Source organism: Megachile rotundata, chromosome 2 (genome assembly GCF_050947335.1).
Source record: "Megachile rotundata isolate GNS110a chromosome 2, iyMegRotu1, whole genome shotgun sequence".
Lineage (NCBI taxonomy): Eukaryota > Metazoa > Arthropoda > Insecta > Hymenoptera > Megachilidae > Megachile > Megachile rotundata.
This window is the reverse complement of record NC_134984.1, coordinates 22,361,389-22,382,477: the sequence shown is the minus strand read 5'-3', so window position 1 is coordinate 22,382,477 and position 21,089 is coordinate 22,361,389. Positions and strand designations below refer to the sequence as shown.

At 32.3% G+C, this 21,089-nt stretch overlaps 2 protein-coding genes across 16 annotated transcripts; one reads left to right on the top strand and one right to left on the bottom strand.

Annotated features, from left to right (window-relative positions):
- Window positions 1–1,320: 1,320 nt before the first annotated feature.
- On the top strand, window positions 1,321–7,801 carry LOC100877901 (uncharacterized). Of its 11 annotated transcripts, none has more exons than XM_012293663.2 (14): window positions 1,335–1,461; window positions 1,869–1,944; window positions 2,414–2,614; window positions 2,736–2,920; window positions 3,026–3,099; window positions 3,214–3,394; window positions 3,572–3,663; window positions 3,736–3,826; window positions 3,900–4,074; window positions 4,149–4,316; window positions 4,432–4,733; window positions 5,291–5,618; window positions 5,684–5,785; window positions 5,882–7,801. In XM_012293663.2, the coding sequence occupies exons 3-14, from the start codon at window positions 2,500–2,502 to the stop codon at window positions 6,184–6,186; spliced, it is 2,118 nt and encodes a 705-aa protein (XP_012149053.1). In that variant the 5' UTR covers window positions 1,335–1,461; window positions 1,869–1,944; window positions 2,414–2,499; the 3' UTR covers window positions 6,187–7,801. The 11 variants fall into 11 exon arrangements, with proteins under 11 accessions (XP_012149051.1, XP_076385210.1, XP_012149050.1 ...); XM_076529094.1 differs by having other exon boundaries at window positions 1,337–1,434; XM_012293662.2 differs by lacking the exon at window positions 1,335–1,461 and adding an exon at window positions 1,474–1,612.
- Window positions 5,343–20,950, bottom strand: e(y)3 (PHD finger protein enhancer of yellow 3). 5 transcript variants are annotated; one of them, XM_012293670.2, is made up of 10 exons: window positions 20,649–20,938; window positions 12,558–20,567; window positions 11,823–12,473; window positions 10,739–11,068; window positions 10,161–10,668; window positions 9,905–10,086; window positions 9,668–9,815; window positions 9,393–9,599; window positions 8,893–9,008; window positions 5,343–8,542 (listed from the first exon to the last, which is right to left on the bottom strand). In XM_012293670.2, exons 2-10 carry the CDS (start codon window positions 20,524–20,526, stop codon window positions 8,427–8,429), a joined length of 10,227 nt encoding a protein of 3,408 aa, XP_012149060.2. In that variant the 5' UTR covers window positions 20,527–20,567; window positions 20,649–20,938; the 3' UTR covers window positions 5,343–8,426. The 5 variants fall into 5 exon arrangements, with proteins under 5 accessions (XP_012149060.2, XP_012149061.2, XP_012149059.2 ...); XM_012293671.2 differs by having other exon boundaries at window positions 9,905–10,074; window positions 12,558–20,941; XM_012293669.2 differs by having other exon boundaries at window positions 12,558–20,938.
- Window positions 20,951–21,089: the final 139 nt, after the last annotated feature.

Below are 21,089 nucleotides of genomic sequence, written 5' to 3'. Positions count from 1 at the left end.
AAAGACGTATAATTTTAGTACAAAATTTAATCTATTAAAATATGAAAACTTCATTTTTAATGGTATTTCCGATTTTAATAGCATTACACAGAAATATGGAATTTTTAATTAACTTTCCATAACGATATAAAATGAATAAAATTTTTATATGAAATTAGTTGATATTAAACGTATAAAGCACTTGTAATTATTTTATCGTATCGTAAAACAGAACCTAAGTATACTTGTTTCGATAATTTACTTTGACAGCTATAAATATGTAAAATATATCATCTTAAACTAAACAAATAAGACTATGTTAATAAACAACAGACAAGCTGTTACATAATTTAAGAAAGTACAAATTGAAAAACTATTTTAAACTGATTCTACTATAATGCATTTTTAATCCATAGAGTCTGGTGCTCCATTACCATGATGGATTATATTCTTATCTTATAGAATACATAAGAATTTTTAAACAGTATATACAGATACATAAAAAATAGAAAAAATTATGATTAATTTGAATCAAGGTATATTACAATCAGCAAATTATAATGTAGAAGCAGATTGAAATAACGAGACATCGATATATTTTATACATTGATGATGTCACGAGGTATGGTCACACGAATTATACTTGAGAATTCCTCAAAAGGAGCATCAGTTTTAACAAAAACTATGTAATATTTTAAATAATCCGTCATAGAAATAAAAAATACAGAACATATTGAAAACAAAATAAAAATCAAACTTCCTAAATAAAGATTATAAACAATTATTAAGTTAAAATAAGTTATAACCTCAATTCTACAGTTTATTATTCGTTCAACGGGAGATCATATAAACTTGCGCAACGCTGCTAACTTCAAGAGATTCCCCACTATTCTAGCGTTGTTCCAATATGATATGCTTTTCATTCCTTCGGTTATACACTCGGTGAACAAAAATATGTGATAATATAAAGCAGAATTTGAAAAGAATTCTTGAAAATTTTGTGGTATTTTCACAATATTATGTAACTTGCGAATCGACTTGTATAATTTCAAGATGCGATTGGTACTGACAGTAGAGTTAAATAAGTATAATTGGGCAGGGATTGTTTTCCTGTAGCTTACAATTAATAAAATGAAAAAATAGGCATGGTTGTAGAATAGCGCTTGCCAGCATTTGCAAGTTGCTACTTAATTATACTGGAATTAGGTAATATACGAAATTCTAGATCACTGCGTATATGCGCTTGTCGTAACGAAAGTCGTAAATGCGCCTACGCGTTGCTCTTAGTTACAAAGCATGCCAAGCCAATCATAGCTGACATGCGTAGAAGAAACAAAAATTCGTCAGGTGAAGAGTATAATCTCTCGTTGAACGAGTAATATGGTTTACGTTGAAAGTTCTATCCCAGAGAGGCGCCACTATCAAGCAATCGCAGTCTCTGATAGACTTTGCCGTGTAAGGAACTTTCATCGCCTATTTAATGTAAATATTACATTTGTTGAGAATTTAGAGTTTATTTTAACGTACATAAGTTCGAAATTATCGTTCACGGTCTCCGTACAATTCATTGCCGGCCGTCATTCCGTAATATTTCTCATCTTGCCGAGATCGGCAATAACCAAAAAATCTCTCCGTAGGTATTCTTTTTTTCTTTAATAATCACCAATCTTTTTTCTAACATCTCATTAAACTCAAATTTTACGTTTCGCTTTACCAAATTTGTTGCTTTTTTAAAAAGAAAATCCGGATTTTGTCAAGATTTTTTCAGATTATATGACGTTTACTGTTTGGAACAGTACAGTGATTAATTTTTGTTCACTAGCCAATTGTTACACATATTAATAAGTTAAACTGAATATCCGGTGTCTTTTTGTGTTTATCTTTTCTAGGATTTTAGTTGGGTGATTGACATGTAATTTTCTTTTCTTGGAAATACAATGGATTAAGGCAGAATAAAAAAAACAGGTTTTTAAATTTTCATAAATATTTTTGGGAAATAGTAATGCTTAAATGGTATTATTTTTAAATTAGACTATTCAAGAAACACGTGTGCATATGTATTTCGTAAATTTAATTTTGGCTTAATATATACTTGCAGACAATCTATACATAAGTAATACTAAATATGTCTACATCTTCCTATAATTATGTTGTTTTTACTTTATATATTCTTTATAAGCACTTATAGCTTACGTCATTAAAAATTTTAGTAGTGGAATAATTATATTATATATTTTGTTTGTATATCATTGATTTATTAATTTGTATCTGTAAGTGTATTTATGTATAATTTATAATTATAAAAGCTTTTTGTGCAGTTTTATGCACTAAAGCATATACATGATGTCTAACGAATAGTTTGATTTTATTTACCATTGTTGCGGTTAATTTAAAAGATTTATTATCAAGTGATACTTTAATTATTTGATTACAGATGATTATCTGAAAAAAGTATATTTAGATTTTTGTATACTCTAAGCTATTGATAAGTTTTAGAGATTGTGATTATAAAACAGAAACATGAGGGTTGTAGCACTAGTCAGTGGCGGAAAAGATTCTTGCTTTAATATGATGCAATGTATAGCTGCAGGTCATGATATTGTGGCCTTAGCTAATTTGTACCCTGTTGGGAAGGGTAAATAATTTATGATATATTTAATAAAATATTTCATGTCTTTATTTATAAATATTTTTTATTTCTGTGTATCAATAAAATATATTGTCTCATAAATTAATTAAGAACAACTAATTTGTAGATGAACTTGATTCATTCATGTTTCAAACTGTTGGATATCAAGGTGTTGAATATATTGCAGAAGCTATAGGTTTACCAATGTATCGTGAACCAACATTTGGTAGATCAAAAATGCAAGAAAAATATTATTATCCAACAGAAAATGATGAAGTTGAAGATCTCTTTAGGTTGTTAAGTAAAGTGAAGGTAGATATTAGGTTGTTTTATGACTTTTATATGTTAAGTAAATTTAGAGTGGTTTTATTTTAATGTACTATAATCAAATTTTTTAATGTATCAATCAAATTTTAGGAAAAAGAAAATATAGAAGCTGTTTCATCTGGAGCTATTCTAAGTGACTATCAACGAATTCGTGTGGAAAATGTGTAATTATTTAATACAAGTTTTAATACAAGTTGTTAATCTATACTGTAGAAAGTAAAAGATTCATTTGTTTTTAATACATAAAATGATATCTAATAGTAAAAGTTTATTTTCAGATGTGGTCGGTTAGGTCTTGTTTCTTTATCGTATTTGTGGAGACGAGAACAAGATGAATTGTTAAAAGAAATGATAGAAAGTTCTGTAAATGCAGTTTTAATAAAAGTAGCAGCTTTAGGCCTTGAACCAAGGCATTTGGGTAAACCAATTTCTGAAATGCAATCCCATCTTGCCAAAATAGTAAGTAAAATGTCTTAATGATTAATTTGTTACAAAACAATGTTTTTTGATTTTATTCTATATTGGAAATACTCCAAGTATTCAAAGAAATATATATAAAAGAAGTTTAATATAAAATAGTAGTGTAAACAAATATATATATATAACATATTATAAGGATTTAATATTTATTCACAGAAAGAAAAATATGGTGTTAATATGTGTGGAGAAGGTGGAGAATATGAAACTTTCACATTAGATTGCCCACTATTTAATAAAAGCATAGTAATGTAAGTTGTAATATTTATTATAAAAACAAATGATAGAAACTTGTTTTCGGATATTCTTGTTTTTTATTTTAGAGATGAATATGAAAGTGTAATACATTCAAATGATAACATAGCACCAGTTGGATATTTGAATTTCAAGAAAATTCATGTACAAGAAAAAAGTGTGAGTTATAATATTTTCTACTTCTAAGATTGCTTGAATGAACAAGTAAATAACTGAAAGGAATATTTATCAGGACGCCGTCGAAGGATCAACGTTACAAGAAAGATTAAAAAATGTTCCTATTAAAACTCCATCTGACTATATCGCAGAGATTATTGGTCCAGAATTACATGATGGTTGTAATCTATCGGAAGACGAAAACGATGAACACGATTGTACAGATAGTAGTCTCAAGACTTCAAATTCTGGTATTAATTTCAAATAAATACGAAAAGTTTGTTTGCCACCTAACAAATTGATAAAACGTATAAAACTAACATAGGTCAATTTAATCCACCGAGTCCTATGCAAATTTTATACGAAGAAGAAGATTATCCTGATGTGCCCGTGGTAAATAGAAATCAAACCGGCTGGTTCTGGTTTGGCGGTATCGCTGGAAAACATCCAGATGCTAAATCCGCGATGCGAGAGGCACTGGAGAAATTAAGCAGTAGGTAAACTTTAAGTCTTTTAAACTATCTTTTAGTTACTTTTTTGTTTTATCCAGTATCTATATATTCTGTGCTTGATATAGATTGATAAAACATTGTTATCGTTTTATTTAGGTCTAGTCAAAAAGGAAAATCTTCAAATATCGGATATCGTTGCAGTAACATTGTATATAAAAGATATGTCAAATTACATATCTATAAATGAGGCTTACATCTCATGTTTAAATAAACCAAATCCACCAGTTCGCGTATGTGTGGAATGTCCGTTAAATATACATGTTGTTCTTGATGCTATAGCCTATAAAGAAACTCAAGACTGTGGTGATAAGAAAGTTCACAAACGACATACAATGCATGTTCAGAGCATAAGTCACTGGGCACCTGCAAACATTGGTCCTTACTCTCAAGCAGTTCGTGTGAGTGTACTACCGTTACAAAAGAATTAGCGTGAACGTCTCTGTGTGTATATGTAGACAAAATGTGTGTATGTGCGCAGTCGTACGCGCACGCACACACATCTGGTTTACAAAAGAAACACATCAGTGAGGTAAACAAAATAAAATTTTTCTAAAATGAAAATAAGATGTTAAGTTTGTAATAAGTAATATAAAGGAAGATACAGGCATTGTGTTGCGATCATGTATGTCAGACATGAACAAGTGATGGCTCACGAGCCACTGTTTAAATATGTTCGATGTAACAAATTTTCAAATTTCCAAGATCTAAAATTATCAAATCTTTAGACTCTCATATTTTCGAAGTTATCAGCGGTGATCACTTGGACATGTCTGGCGTATTATACATATTTTATCGTATTTCAATTGATATCTTTTATTTTGCTATATAAGAAAAAAACTGTAACGGTTTGTGTGGTAGATTTAAAAATTAATGGTAAACTAAATAATTTCAATATTAAAAATGTTATTGAGTTGATCGAAAAATTGTAACCTGGAAATACATATTTGTTTATCAGGTCGGTGACATAATCTCAGTTGCTGGACAAATACCCTTGGTGCCTGGCAGTATGACTATTCTGGAGTTAAATATTAAAAGGCAATGTCGTTTAACGTTGAGGCACATAGATCGAATTGTGAAAGCTATGGATTCAAATACACAACTCAGGGATATTGTGCAAGGTATTTGTTTTTTGACTCATTCTAGTTACATACCAGACGCACGAAAGGAATGGGAAAAACGAACAAATAATGCCATTGTGGATTACATTGTTGTTCCAAACCTTCCACGTGGTGCTCAAGTTGAATGGTGTGTTTGGGCTCATAGAGATAATAATAGATTTGAATGTAAGTACACATATATGTACATGTGCATATACAACATAGTATTTTTGAAAATTTTTGTATTACAGATGAAGAGACTGGAAAATGTGTAGGTAATTTTAAAGTGGCAATAAGGCGTAGGTGGAATTATGAAAATAATGTTTCAGCTATTGTGTGTTATATGTCCACCGGTATATATTTTTATTTGCGTATTTCTGAACATAAACATTTTTACTTAAATGTTTGTTTAATATATACATGTATAAAAGAGATTCTATTTTAACTAGGTTCATCCAATTCGACTGGTAATTTAGCCACGGAAACAAGTTTGCCCTCTGCAGAATTAACCGTTAGCGAATTAACGGAGGCATTTGAGTACGTGCTGTGCAAACTTACAAAGGGATCCCAAACTATAAATCCAACCTGTAATCTACGAATCTTCTATAAAGTCGGTAGTTCGCCAGGACCGAAGTTCGTTCAAGACGTTCTTTCTAAATTTTCTACGCGAAATTTGGTTACTACTATTATCCCAGCAACACACTTACATAATTTCAGTACTTTCTTATCCATATGTGGTATTAGACACGAGTAAAGCCTAACAACAGTTTTTACGTTGTCAATTATTTACAATGATTATCGTATCGCAAAGGGGTATCGTAAAAATTTTATTTTGTCATTTAAATTATTTTAATTAGTGAATATTGAGCCAAGGTCAATCAATTTTAGTATTATAAAATGGCAATTATTGTTAATGGCTATAGAAAACTCGACCACGGTTGTAAAACTTTCTATATTCGAAATGGTAATTGTTTTAGTAGCATCAGTGCTCGAATATAAACGTTATTTTTCACCTTTTCTACTGGTCGCTAGTTGGGTTTGCTCAGAATTCACTTGACATTTGTCAATAGTGTATTTATATTCGGCTAGTCAACGAGACATTCGTGACTTTGTCTCGTTAGTGTAAGTGTTCTACGTAATGCAAACACGCGTTATGTCATCTCGTAACGTGTTACTGTATGCTACGCCTCGTTTTTTGCTCAAGTTATTTTTTTATTTTTCACAATTTCACGATACGTGCGGAGTGTTAAGTGTGTGATTTTATGGAAGAATTTGAAAGCGTGCACAGCCATTTTTATAGTAGCGCTCAAAGCAAACTGAATTAACGAAAAAAGTTAATTATCGACATTAGCGTAACTAGGATATTTGTTTATGATAAGCGAGATCCTCTAGCTTTATTCATACTATTATTGCCTCGCATCAGGTATGATTAAATGTCTTTTGGGGTTTTGGGGATTTGAATACTTAGAAATATGAAAATTTAGTACTTAGGAATTATAGGAATTTAGAAATTTGGAAATTTGAACATTGAAAATTTAGAGTACGCGGTATATTTTACATCCTTTGTTCTTTATGTTATGTAGTTACGGGCAGTTCATGTTTTAAGGGATCTGTACTCGATCTGGTCCTTACCTAGTTACGCTAGTGCCTATGAAATATATTAGGGAAACCTATGAATTTTAACAAGAAGTATGAAAAGAATCTAATTCATGTCCTTTTCAATTTTATTAACAGAAAACTGAACCGATAAATGAAAATTTAAAGAGCACTTATCTTGACGATCGTCTACTATCACTTTTAAAATGCTGCCGATATTATTCCGCTATCATTTAAACTTTGTATCGCGATGGCAGGTATGTAGCTTTACGGAAAAAAGTATCTACTTCGCAAAGATATTGTGAAAAATCCTCGGTAATTTCTGCATAACTGATCTGTGCTCTAGAAATACATCTTGTACAAAAGCGATATATGCTAATTTATTAGAATATTTTTTGACAGTATAACATTCATGCAATGATGTACCAAAGTTTGAATTTTGCAATTTTGCCATTGTTTCGAATTCAATATTGTCATCTTCTTTTCTTGTACATATTACTAAATAATGTAAACATTCTTGTAATATATTATAAAATGTAATTAGTTTTGAACAAGGAAAATTGGTTATTGATTATGTATAATTGTTAAGAAAAAGATATGAAGAATTTCTGATACGAGGAATACACAGCATACTGTTCACGACATGGAAGCTGCGTTACTATAAATATGTAAAAAAAGATATTTGCAAGCATGGAACTCTCGCAACAAAGTACTATTCCGAGGATTATATTGCAAAAGAAAAATAAAGAAAGTGATATATATTTTTAAGAAAATGTTGTCTTGTCTCATATTTTATTATACTTCTTCCTTGCTTTAAATGTACATATGTATTAATCATTAGCTATTTTTTAAAATAGAAAATGTACAATTAGTAAGGTGTTTGATTAAATTATAAACGTTTTAAAAAAGAATAATTAACTTAGATAAGCGAAGTATTTTAGAAAATAGCACCTTATATACACTAAAAAAATATTAAAAATTACTTTAGAGAATTTTGTAAAGCAGTCTTTCTAATTAACATCTTATTACTGATAAGATGTTAAGAAGATAAATTATGAATACAGTTTGTTAAAAAAAAGTATTATTTCATTTTACAATACATTAACAAAAGTTTTAAAAATAATGTTGGAATTGTCACTAAATAATATATGAAGATATTTTTGTATCTTAAGCTTTTACGTATACCTAGCGATAGTCACTGTTTTATGACAAATATGTACAGTTATGTTCTTTTACATAGTGAATTGTAAGAAACAGTTTATGATAAATTAACCACTTAAACCATTACGATGCATCCATTGTTCGTACAAATTTTCTATCTTATCACTTTCTCTACACACACAATTCACATTTTATACAGTTTTCAAGTTCAAACGGAAACTGTACATTTTATGCTGTCTACGTTTTTAACGTTTTTGACATTAATGGCTTCACCATATGCTGGCGAGTGGGTGCACAAAAATCACACAGATAATTTTTCCTGTCTAATGCCACCCCCTTGGTCTCCACGCAATCTGTAAACGAACGTTATTAAAGTAACAATATAATTTATATTTATATCTTAACATTTTAATATATGACCGAATAGCCTTCGATCTTTTACATTTTATAGTACCTGAAAATGTTAACATATTTTAGGTCAGGCATGATCAAATGACAGTAATATCTGATAAACAGTTTTGTGTCTCTACTGCACGGGTGGAATGAAAAACTTAAGTCGAATGTGATTTGAAAATTCCCATTTGGTCATGCCTATCTTAAATGTTTAAGTTACTTTTCAAAAAAAGTATCCGATGATACAAGCAAATGCAAGGACATGCAATGGAGAAGAAATAGTGGAAAGTTATGGAATTTGTGTCAATACCTAAGTGCAGATATTTGTCACATGCGCTGCAATGCACTAGATTCGCTTCCAGGTCGAGTCGTGGAGCAGTATGACAGCGACTGCAGTGCGGACAATAGCGACCCTTTCGCCATAGCCTTGTTATTGCATAAATATTATGGTGTTAGTGAAGTTGGACATTGGTTTATCGTAATGCCACAGTTTAATGTAATTTGTAAAATTCTGAATCTTGGACGCTTTTTTATGTACTACTTAAATTTTAAACAATTATTGAAAGATACATGTTAATTACATTGCGCACAATTATTTTAATCCAAAGATTCAGATATATATTAATATCGTGAGTACGTAAAATTAGTTTGAAAATTCTTATAAAAGAGGAGTTTAGTGTGGATTAAGGAAACTGTGAAGCAAATGTTAAGCCCCGTGACAATTTAAAGAATCTTGCAGTTCATAAATTATGTATTAAACCACATTTTCACACATTGCATTGCAAAATAAAAAATTTAGTATTTACTTACTTTGAGCATGGAACACATAACGTTGAAACATAAACCCTAGTATTTTTATCACCCTTTTTGTATTCATGCTGCCATTGAGCAACGCTGTTTCTATCGGAGTTAATACCACCGGGTTCTTTCGAAGCACAGTTTGCACAAACAGCGCATTCTTGACAGTGCCACCTTCCTTGGGGTACACGGCGTAACCCAACGCAGTAAATGTGATATCTAAAAAATATTAAACATTATACAATTATACAGTATTACATTTTACTTATTTTTACAGAAAGACGTACCCTCTGTCACACATGTCACAGAAAAGCATTTTATCTTCATCTGCAGGATCGTGGCATTGCGCGCAAGTTTTACAGTCTGTGCATTGCCATGCATATGATTGAATATGGGGAACCATGTCCAATGTTAAATCAATACATGACGGATGAACTATTAATAAATCGTTACAACTTTTATTATAAATTCGTAGTTAAATAAATAATCTATAAGGAAAGTTATAACAAATGTATAATTATTACCATGTCCATTGCATGTGCCACACTGAATCAACACCTCAACTTTACCATGTTTGTTTAAAGTTTTCAAACACATTTTGCATTTTAATTTTACTTCTTCTTTTTGATTTGCTATTTCCATATCGACGTCGTCCATCGTAGACTGAGAACCTTCTGTATTTTGTGTTCCTTCGCTAGAAGATGAGCTACATAAAAAGTAAATAACTATTCTTTCATAAGAAATATTACGATGGTAATAGTTTAAAATGATAACACGAACCTCGAATCATCTGAAGATGAATCACTATCATTGTCGCTTTGCGAGCCTTCAGACTGACTATCAAATTTACGTTCGTTTGGTCTCGTAGGACCGTACAGAACGGTATTCAAAGGATAATATCGCAATTCAGCAGGCGTGTATTCACGATAATAATCTGTATATTGTCCTGGTATTAAAGCAACAGGATAGTAACCAACCTTACGTTCTTCAACTTTCTGTTGCTTTCTTGGCACATGTATTGTGAAAGTTTGTAAATCTAAACTACATTTTCTATCTTCTCTGCGAGCTTTGTTTAAACTAATATTCCAAGACAATGCAGATTGCACTGCCATCTCTGCTAGATCAATTCTAGTTTTTTCTGCATTAGCAGCTGCTGTTAATTCTTTTTGTTTTTTGGAATGCTCTTTTACTTGTTTTTCACGCATATGTTTACGGTATTCTTCATACTGATCAGGAAAATCACTACACATTACATCTAATACCTCTGAACTACAGATTGCAGTTAAACCTGAAATAATGTTAATGACATTAGTTCATGTAAGTATTCATTAGTAGACTATAAAATAAAATACTCTTACCCATATCACACATTGCTTCACTAACCAGTCCATTTTCTCTTAAATAATTTCTTTCTTCCATATCAACTACTCTTCGTTTTAAATCTGGATATTTCCTCTTGAAAGATTTTACACCCAGATATTGAGATATTTGTTCTTGTATCATAAATGTTTCACCTTTACGATCTAGTGGCCATTCATACTCGGCTATTTTATCAACAGTGAATGGTCCTTCATCTGGATCAAAATTAATTTCCATCCTTCGATTTTTAACTTTTACTTTTTCTGATTCTGTTGTTGCAGTGCTAAGCACACTTCCTTGAGATTCTTCATTTATAATAGTTTCAGACGCTGTAACAATCATTATTAAAGTATAATTAGTTAGATATTAAAATGTAACTATATATGAAGTTAATTATAGAATAAAAGTTATATTTAAAGAAAATTACTTTGAAAGTAATACTTTTGTTCATACTGATTATACCCTGAGCAACTTACTATGTTAAGAAATAATATGTACTAACAATAGATAAAATTATTCTTATCACTATATTTCTGAAAATTAATTAAGAAATATAGTACAGACTACCATAACTTTGAAATTCTATACACGTTAAATCAAGTGCATTTTGCACTTGAAAGATATTAAGGCACAAGAAAAGATCTATTTATAGATAGCTTGCTTGGAGGTCTACCAATACACTTATCTTTTGATTTAATTTAGTCATATAATAATTATAGTTCATATTTGTGTTTTACTGTTATGATTCAGTGTCTTTTTCTTTCAGGAAATTATTTAGAAAATATAACTCAAAAAGAATATGTTAAAGATATAAAGTACAGTTGAATAATATTTAATAGTTCCAAACATAAATCGTTATATAAATAAAATAAACAAGGATATATGTTACTAGTATATCTACTCTTGTTCTAAAAATGCACGACCATTGAATATTATATTGAAGTTATTGTTTACTGTCATTTAATAAAAAAGAAGAAATTGCTGTACAGAATTTTCTTTACAACCTAATATGCTTGTTATAAAATTATTTCTATAGCAATATACTGCTAATTAAGAAAGAAAAGTTCTTATTAATTTATTTACCTTGTGCAGGAATATTTCTGGCAGGAGTTTGAGATCTTGAACCTGACTCTGCACTCATTCTTGTTTCTTCATCTATAACCTGTACCGTAGATACATTTTCGCTTTTTGTAACAGTTTCAGACGATCGTTTCGACGCCGGCGTTAGCCAATTAGGATCTCCTGGAGGTATTAACATATCTTTATTCTCTAACTTCGTACTCTCTGATGGTTTATCGGATTTATTTTCATTAGATCTAGGATCCATTTTATCAGATACAATTTCTGTTAATTTTTCATCTTTAAGATTATCGGTTGATGCATTAGATTTAGATATTGTCTTCAATTGTACTTCCGTTTCTTTATTCATTCCTGGTGATCTAATAGTTTGTTCTGAAATAGTATTACTTAATGCATGAATATTTTTAATACCATCACTTTTTGATCCCATAGTTTTCTTTTCCTTTGAAAGGTTCATAATTTTGGAATCCAAAGTTGGTTGTTTGAGAGCTTTATACAATTCCGGTGATTTTCCGAATGATTCCGACTGTGTCATAGAATCGTCTATGGTTATTACTGCTGTTGTTGAAGCTTCTATCATGGTTAAATCTTGTTCTATCTTAGCTTTCTTGGACATTTGTGAATCTGCACCATCCAATTTCCGTTTTCCTCTACCTGATGAATAAGGGCAATAAAAACTATATTAGAAATAATGATATATTAAACATTAAGTTTTCAAATTAATCAAAAAGTACAAACCTCGGCCTCTACCTCTTTTAGGAGGAGCATAACTCTTTTGACTCCTACAAGTCCTTTTAGGTCTTTCATTTTCCCTCGATTCTATACGCGGTACTTGTGGTTGTTGCATTTGTTTCATATCATCCAGAGACAGAGGATCTCTAGGCACTAACAACTGTGGTGGAGGATGAGTAGTTCCTTGAGGTAACGGATTTCTCCTTGGTCTACCTCTCTTCTTAGGTATCTTTACTTCTGGTGGTCTGCTGAGAGAAACTTCTTCGATTATTACGACATCTTGGCTAGAATTTGAATTTTCATTAACGATTATTAATTCTGGTCGCTGCTCTATAATTTCACAGTCGGAGTTCATTGGAGACCCAGAGACATTTTTAGAAAGCATGTCTTTAAGTTTCTCGCTCATCGAAGTATCTGCTGGCTTCAACGATTTAACTTGAGTAATACTGATCTCTTGATTTAGCACGTTCATTTGTGAAAGGTTCATTGATTTGTTCTTCTGTTCAAATACATACTGCTTCTGATCCCTAGACGCCACAGGCTGAATTGTTACTTCAGGTAAAATTTGAGTAATCTGAGCATCTAATTTTGGCTTTTTGGACTCTATTGGTGCAATACTAATATCTTTGCGTTTAGGGGATATTTCAAGCATATTATCCAGTTTTTTTCCTTGTGCCTGTACAGGTTCAATTGTTAATTCTGAACGATTGCCCTGCAAAATAGATGAATGACCAGTTTTAAAAATCTTTAATGCAGAATCTTTATGAACACCTTGCACAGATTCCTTATATCTCTGGGAATGACTTTGCAATGAATCTGTAATTTCTTTTTGTTTATACATAGCTTCCCCTTGATTGTCATAGGCTACAATTGTAGCATGTCCAGTCTTAGATAGCTTAATTTTCATTTCCAAGGGTGTTTCAGTATCTTGACGTCTCTGCTGCCTTTCTTTCTTCTCTGAATCCACAATAGAAGCATCTCCTGTTTTCAGCAATTTTATTTTCATACCTAATGCAGTGTCAACAGGCTTTGAATGCTCTGTGTCATTTGTTCGAATTAACTTGCTTCCATCTTCTATAGCTTCAGATGGTACAATAGAAGCATCACCAGTCTTAGAGAATTTAATCTTCCTTCCAAGAGGAGATTCTGTCCTTCTGGGTACTTCTTGTGTAGATTTACCTTCTTCTGGTTGTTCTTCCTTTTCTGCAGGTATTATGGATGCATCACCAAACTTGGAAAGCTTGATTTTCATACCAATGGGAGATTCAACTTTTTGCCAAGACTCTGAGGTAGTTTCTACAGATTCATCCACCGGTTCCTGCATAATTATCGGCGTCTCTCCTGACTTGATGACCTTTATTTTCATTCCAGAAGTCTCTGATGATTTACCTGCATCTTGAGATACATCAACTTTTTCCCAGTTTTCTGTTTTTTCCTTCTGTTTTGCATCTTTAACTTCTTCGGCGATTTCCGAGTGAACAATGGACGCATCGCCGCTCTTGAAAAGTTTAATCTTCATTCCAAGTGGTGATTCTGTTCGCTTAGGAATATCAGGAACTTCCAGTTTTTCTTTTGAATCGTCGGTGTTGTCCATTGATATTATAGCAGCTCCACTCTTTGTTTTTGCCAGTTTAATTTTCATACTAATCGGAGATTCGGTTCTCTTTGGAACTTCCGGGGACGACTCCAATTTATCTTTCAATTTCGTCATTGCTTTGCTTTCTTCAGGCAAATCTGAAGAAACAATCGATGCATCTCCAGTCTTTGATAACTTGATCTTCATTCCTAAAGGGGAACCAGTTCTTTTTGGAGAATCATATGAAGCATCTAATTTATCTTTTGGTTTTGATTGTGCGTGATCTTTGTTGTGTTCTTCTAAATGGTCTAACCATTCTGGTTGTATTATAGAAGCATCTCCAGTCTTTGATAGTCTGATCTTCATTCCAAGAGGAGATTCAGTTCTCTTAGGTATTTCCTGAATGGATTTTGTTTCTTCATGATGCTCCTGCTTATCTACAGGAATTATGGATGCATCACCAAATTTGGAAAGTTTAATTTTCATACCAATAGAAGATTCAACCTTTTGCCAAGATTCTGGTACAGGTTCCATGGATTCTTCAGGGGATTCCTGTGAAGCTGCTAATGCCTCCACCTTTGTTCCCTTCATTTTTATTCCAGATAATGCTTCATGAACTAAATCAATTTTTCCTTTATTTTCTAACTTTTCTTTTTGCTTGGTGTCTTTGACTTCTTCAGAAATTTCAGAATGAACAATGGAAGCGTCACCGCTTTTGAACAATTTAATTTTCATTCCAAGAGGAGATTCTGTTCGTTTAGAAACATCAGGTACTTCTAAGCTTTCCTTAGGGTCTTCCAATGTTTCCATTGGGATTATTGAAGCTCCTCCCTTTGTCTTTGCCAATTTAATTTTCATCCCAATTGGAGAGTCTGTTCTTTTTGGAACTTCAGAAGACATACATAATCTGTCTTTCATTTTACTTGACTCTTTACTTTCTTCAGATAAACTGCAAGGGACAATCGAGGCATCTCCACTTTTAAACAGTTTGATCTTCATTCCTATAGGTGAATTAGTTCTTTTTGGAGAACCATAACATGTTTCTAATTTATCCTTTGGTTCTATGTATACATTATCCCTATTGTGTTCTTCTGAAGTACTTTGTCCTTCTACTTGCATTGCAGTCTTGATTTTTGTTTCAAGCGGTGATTCTATTCTCTTAGCTTCTTCTGTATGTTCCTGCTTTTCTGGGGGTATAATAGCGGCATCACCGGACTTAGAAAGCCTAATCTTCATACCAATAGGAGATTCAACTTTTGGCAAAACTTCCTGCATTTCTTCCATCTGCTCTTCTTTTAATACAGTTGTCTCTTCTGTGTTTATCAACCTTAGTTTCATTCCCGATGATGTTTCCGATACTTTTACTGCATCCTGAACTGAGTCCACCTTTTCTTTATGTTTTGTGTGCTTATTCTCGTCCTGAATCTCTGATTGAATAATAGACGCATCACCAGTCTTTGAAAGTTTGATTCTCATTCCAAGGGGTGAATCAGTACGTTTAGCAACATCTGCAGCTTCTAGATTTTCTTTTACATCTTCTGACTTCTCTATTGGAATTATGGAAGCTCCACTCTTCGTCTTTGCTAATTTAATTTTCATTCCAATTGGAGACTCTGTTCTCTTTGGAGATTCAGAAGATGACTCTAATTTGTCTTTCATTCTACCTGCCTCTTTGGGCTCTTCATGGAAATCCAATGGAATAATAGAAGCATCTCCAGTTTTGAATAACTTGATCTTCATCCCTAAAGGAGAATTGGTTCTCTTGGGAGTGTCACAAGATGATCCTAACTTTTCCTTTGACTGTGTATTATCCTTCTGTTCTTCTGCAACAATTTGCCGTTCTGCTTGTGCCATAGAGGTATCTTCACTCTTTGAAACTTTGACTTTTGGTTCAATTAGAGATTCTGGTTCCTTAGGAACAGATTTAGTTTCATCTGTTTCTTCTTGCATTTCTACACTTCTTGTGCCAATTTCAGAAAGCTTAATTTTTATATTAATGGAGGGTTCAGTTTCCTTCAAACTCTCCTGAGTGATCTCCATGGATTCTTCAACTGATTCTTGCATACTGGCAAGTGCTTCTCTTGATTCTGTCACCTCTACTTTCATTGTAGGTGAAATGTTCAATAATTTATCTGTATTTAAATTTATATCATGTGGTCCCTGACTATTTAGTTCTTTCTCTGAACTTGTATTTTTGGTTTCATCCAAATGTTCTGATTGAATTTTGTCACACTTGGATAGTTCAATATCCATTTCCTTCGACGATTCTGACAATTTAGCATCTGTAACAACTTCCAATTGTTTCTCCAAATTCTTCAAGTTTTCATTTGACATTGTAGAAATCTCGGCCTCAGTTTTAGTCAATTCGATGTCCATTTTAATAGGAGAATTGATATTTTTTGCAATTTCAGGTGGTAACTCCAACGTGTTTTCCATGTTTGATACTTCTTTAGTCTGCTCTGGTAAATTTTTTGGTTCTTTAGAAGTAGTTAAATCTTCTTCATTATTAGATGCCTCAACTTTCATCTTCTCAAGGGGATTTAGTGAGTTAAATGAAGTATCCAATACCTCTTGCAATTCTACCTGTTGTCTAAAAAGATCTTGCTCTTCTGATTGTATTAAACAAGTAGCAGTGTTTTCTAACAATTCAGTTCCTGTTTCAAATGAAGATACCTCCACATTAGGTGTTCTCAAAACAGGCTCAGAGTCTTCTAAGGGTTCTTGTTTAGTAGGTAATGCAGATGAATCACCGATACTAGAAGTCTCCATATCTGTGCTGATAAGCGATTCAACTTTCTGCAAAGCTTCAAGCATAGTTTCCACAGATTCTTCCACTGATGATTGTACATCTACCGACATCTGGTTAGAGTCCATTTCTATTTCAGATTCTTTCAATAAATTATGTGTATCTTGAGTTACAATATCTTCTTTTTGTTTCTCATTCTCAGGTTCATCTTGAATCACTGGCTTACTAATAGGTGTATCATCCGCACTGGATAATTTTATGTCTGTTTCAACTGATAAGCTAAGTTCTTTACAAGCATTAAACAATTCTAAGTTTTCCTGGAGGTCTGACTTTTCCATAGGAGTCATAAAAGCTTCTTCCTTTGCTTCTGTCAGTTCAGTTTGCATTTCAACTGGGGATTCAATTCTATTTGAAGATTCAGAAGGCAATTTTAATTTCTCTTCTATCTCATCAATATTTTTGTCCCCTGTATGAGGATCCAGAGAAAGTACTGATTTATCTTCAATATTTAATGACTCGATTTCCGTTTCTGAAGGAGAGTCGGTTCTTTCAGGACTCACACAAGATGATTCTAGTTTCTCTTTTAGTTGTGACTCTACATTATCATCTTGTTCTTCTACAGTAACTTGCTTTTTCAATTGAACTGTTGAAATGTCTTCATTTGTTGAATCATGAATAGTAGATTCAGTTGGAGACTTTATTTTTTCAGATTCTTCTAAAGGAAAATCATTTTTTTCTGATTCTTCTTGTTTATCTTGGGTGATTTCCATGGATTCTTCAACTGGTTCTTGTATATTTTCAGATGTCTTTAGAATCTCTTGGGTGATTTCCATGGATTCCTCAATCGATTCTTGTACATCTACAGATGCCTTAACAATTTCTTGAGTAGCTTCCATAGATTTTTCAACTGGTTCTTGTATAATTATAGGTGTCTTCAGAATGTCTTGGGTAGCCTCAATAGATTCTTCAACTGGTGTTTGTACAGTTACAGGTATCTCTAAACTCAGTTGTGTAATCTCTGTGGATTCTTCAATTGGTTCTTGTACAGTTGCAAGTGTTTCTTCTGATTCTACTAGTTCTACTTTCATTTCAAGCGGAGTCTCCAATGATTTGTCTTCATTTAAATTTGTATGAACTATTTCCTGATTATCTAGCTTTTCTTCTTCATCTTGTTTGTCTTCAATCTTGTTCAAATCTTCTGGCTGAGTGACTGACTCATTATTATGCTGGGATAATTCAACTTTCATTTCAGCTGGCGATTCTGGCATCATAGAAACTTCAGGAACTTGCAATTTTTTATTCAAATCTTCCGTTTTTTCATCTAAGACTAAAGGAGTTTCAATTTCCATTTTTGTTAATTCACTGTATATGTCAGTTGGAGATTTAGCACTACTTTGAACTTCAGACATTAGCTCTAATGTAACATCACTTTTGATTGCTTCTATATTTTCTTCAGGCATATCCCTTGAAGTAACTGAATCTTCTTCAGTATCAGATACCTTAATTTCCATGTTTACAGGAGATTCAGTTGTTCCTTGTGAATCATACAAACCTTCTAACTCTGCTCTTAGTTCTGCTTGTTTACTATTCCTATTGTGTTCTTCTAAAAGATCTTGTAATTCTGGCTGTATCGAAGTAATGTCTCTGCTTTCAGATAACTCAATTTCCATTTCAGTTGGAGATACCACTGCTTTATGTATTTCTTCAGTATATAATGTTTCTTCTGATTGTTCCTGAGTTTCTATAGATGGTATGGATGCATCATCTATAGTAGATGTCTCCATATCCATGTCAATAAGTGATTCAACTTTTTGCAAAGCTTCAAGCATAGTTTCCATAGATTCATCCACTGGTTCTTGTTCATCTATTGGAGTCTTTTCAGATTCCTCCAACAATTTCTGTGCATCTTGAATTGTATTAATCTCATCCTCTTCTTTCACATTTTCAGGTTCATTTTCAATATCTGGCTGTAGGGCAGATATGTCATCTGTCTTGGATAGTTTCATCTCTACTTCAATTGCTGAGTTAGTTTGTTCAGGAGGATTAAAAGTTTTTACGTTTTTTTCTGGATCTTCTGATTTTTCTGTTAAAACAATAGAATCTCCTTCTTTTGCTTCTGTTTGTTTAATTTCCATTTCAACTGAGGTCTCAGTTGTTTTTGAAAATTCAGGAGGTGATTCTAATTTTTCTTCTAATTTATTCTGTTCTTTGGTCTGTTCATGAAAATCTGAAGAAACATCCAACTCTACATCAGTCTTTAACGGTTCAATCTCCATCTCTGAAGATAAATTAGTTTCCTTTGGGCTATCATGAAATGACTTTAATTCATTTATGGGCTGTGATTGTTCATTATCCTTCTGTTCTGCAACAATTGTCTGTTCTATTCCTGTTGTTGAGATACCTTCATCTTTTAAACCTTCAGTGTTAGGTTCAACCACAGATTCTATTTCTTTTGGTGATTCTAAAAGTGAATTACTTGGGTCTGTCGTTTCTTGCTTTTCTGTAGCAATAAAAAGCATCTCAGATGTTTTCAAAATCTCTTTTGTGACTTCCACAGATTCTTCAACTTTTTCTTGCACTACATCTACAGGTATCTTCAAAATCTCTTGTACAGATTGCACAGGTTCTTCAACTGATTCTTGTATACTTAAAGGTATTCTTTCTAATTCTGTTACCTCTACTTTTACTTCAGATGAAATATCTAATGATTTAATAGTACTTAAGTCAATATCAAGTGGTTCCTGATTGTCTAATATTGTTTCTGTATCTGTGTCTTTAATTTCATCTAAATCTTTCGAGACAATGACAGATTCATCCTCATACTTGGACAATTCAACTTCCACTTCAGCGGTTACTGATTGCTTAGAACCTTCAGAAACTTCCAATTTCTCTTCCAAATCTTTTGTATTTTCATCAAAGCCTAAAGATGTCTCTGTTTCTGCTTCTGTCAATTCAACATACATTTCATTAGGTGATTTAACACTTTTTGGAACTTCAGGTGATAATCCTAACATAACATCTGTTTTTATTACTTCTTTGCTTTCTTCTGGTAGATCTGCCAAAGTAGCCAAGTCATCTTCATTATCAGATACTTTAATTTCTATCTTTACAGGAGACTCAGCTTCTTCTTGCGAATCGTATAAATCTTCTAATTCCTCTTGCAATTGTGTTTGTTCATTGTCCGTATTATGCTCTTTCAAAAGATCTTGCAATTCTGGTTGTATTGAAGGAACATCCTTGTTTTCAGACAATTCAATTTCCATTTGCATTGAAGATATCATTGTATCTGGTGTCTCCTCTGTATATATAGCTTCTTCTAATTGTTCTTGGTTTTCTACAGGTAATATAGATGAGTCAATATTAGAAGTTTCAATGTCCATACCAATAAGCGATTCAACTTTCTGCAAAGCTTCAAGCATAGTTTCCATTGATTCTTCCACTGGTTCCTGTCCATCTATAGATGTTCCCCCTGCATTTATCAATTTTATATCATCTTCATTCAAAAGAGCATCCAATTCTCTGGCTTCGTCTGAAACTTCAGAGTGAACGCTGGATGGGTAGTTGCTCTTTGACAATTTCATTTCTATTCCAAGTGGTGATTCCACCCCTTTGTTCACATCAGAACTATCCAGATTTTCGTTTGGATCTTCCATTCTTTTCACTTATATCACAGGTGTCTTGGTGTCTATTTCCACTACAATTGTAGTGATGTAAAAATATTTAAAATATTGGACATGGTAAGTTCAAGCAGAACAGCAACAAATAGGAAACGTACCGGCTTCCCACATCACTCTTTCACGATCTTCTTTACACACACGAACAGATTACATCAACTCTTTATTAGTCAAAACATTTTCCAAGCAGATATATTAAACCCATAGTTCATATGGGGTTATTTTTATATGTGTTTAGTTGCATTAACTATATACACTTCAAGTTCTTGCTGTTACAGATTCTATTACCAATTTTTGTTTAGTTGCTTATCGACAGATCACTGCTTGAAGAGGCATCTGTTCTATAGTGAAAAGCAACTAATATATAATAAATTTGATTGGTGATAAAACGGAACTATAATTGTTACTTATTTTAGAAAAATATGAAAGTTTATTCTTATATTTTATTGCAATCTTTAATTGTATCATTGATCATTAAATACATATTTTTTTATCGTTAAAACGGTATTGTTTTTTCGTATAGGGATAAACAAAAATTACTA

What these genes read in the sequence shown, in the direction of transcription:
- LOC100877901 (XM_012293660.2), top strand. Translation starts at nt 1,360, where the DNA reads ATGGTTTACGTTGAAAGTTCTATCCCAGAGAGGCGCCACTATCAAGCA. An exon ending in AATAACCAAAAAATCTCTCC is followed by an intron (nt 1,613 to 2,735) that starts GTAGGTATTCTT and finishes ACTAATTTGTAG; the next exon opens with ATGAACTTGATTCATTCATG. An exon ending in TTTAATAAAAGCATAGTAAT is followed by an intron (nt 3,664 to 3,735) that starts GTAAGTTGTAAT and finishes TTTTTATTTTAG; the next exon opens with AGATGAATATGAAAGTGTAA.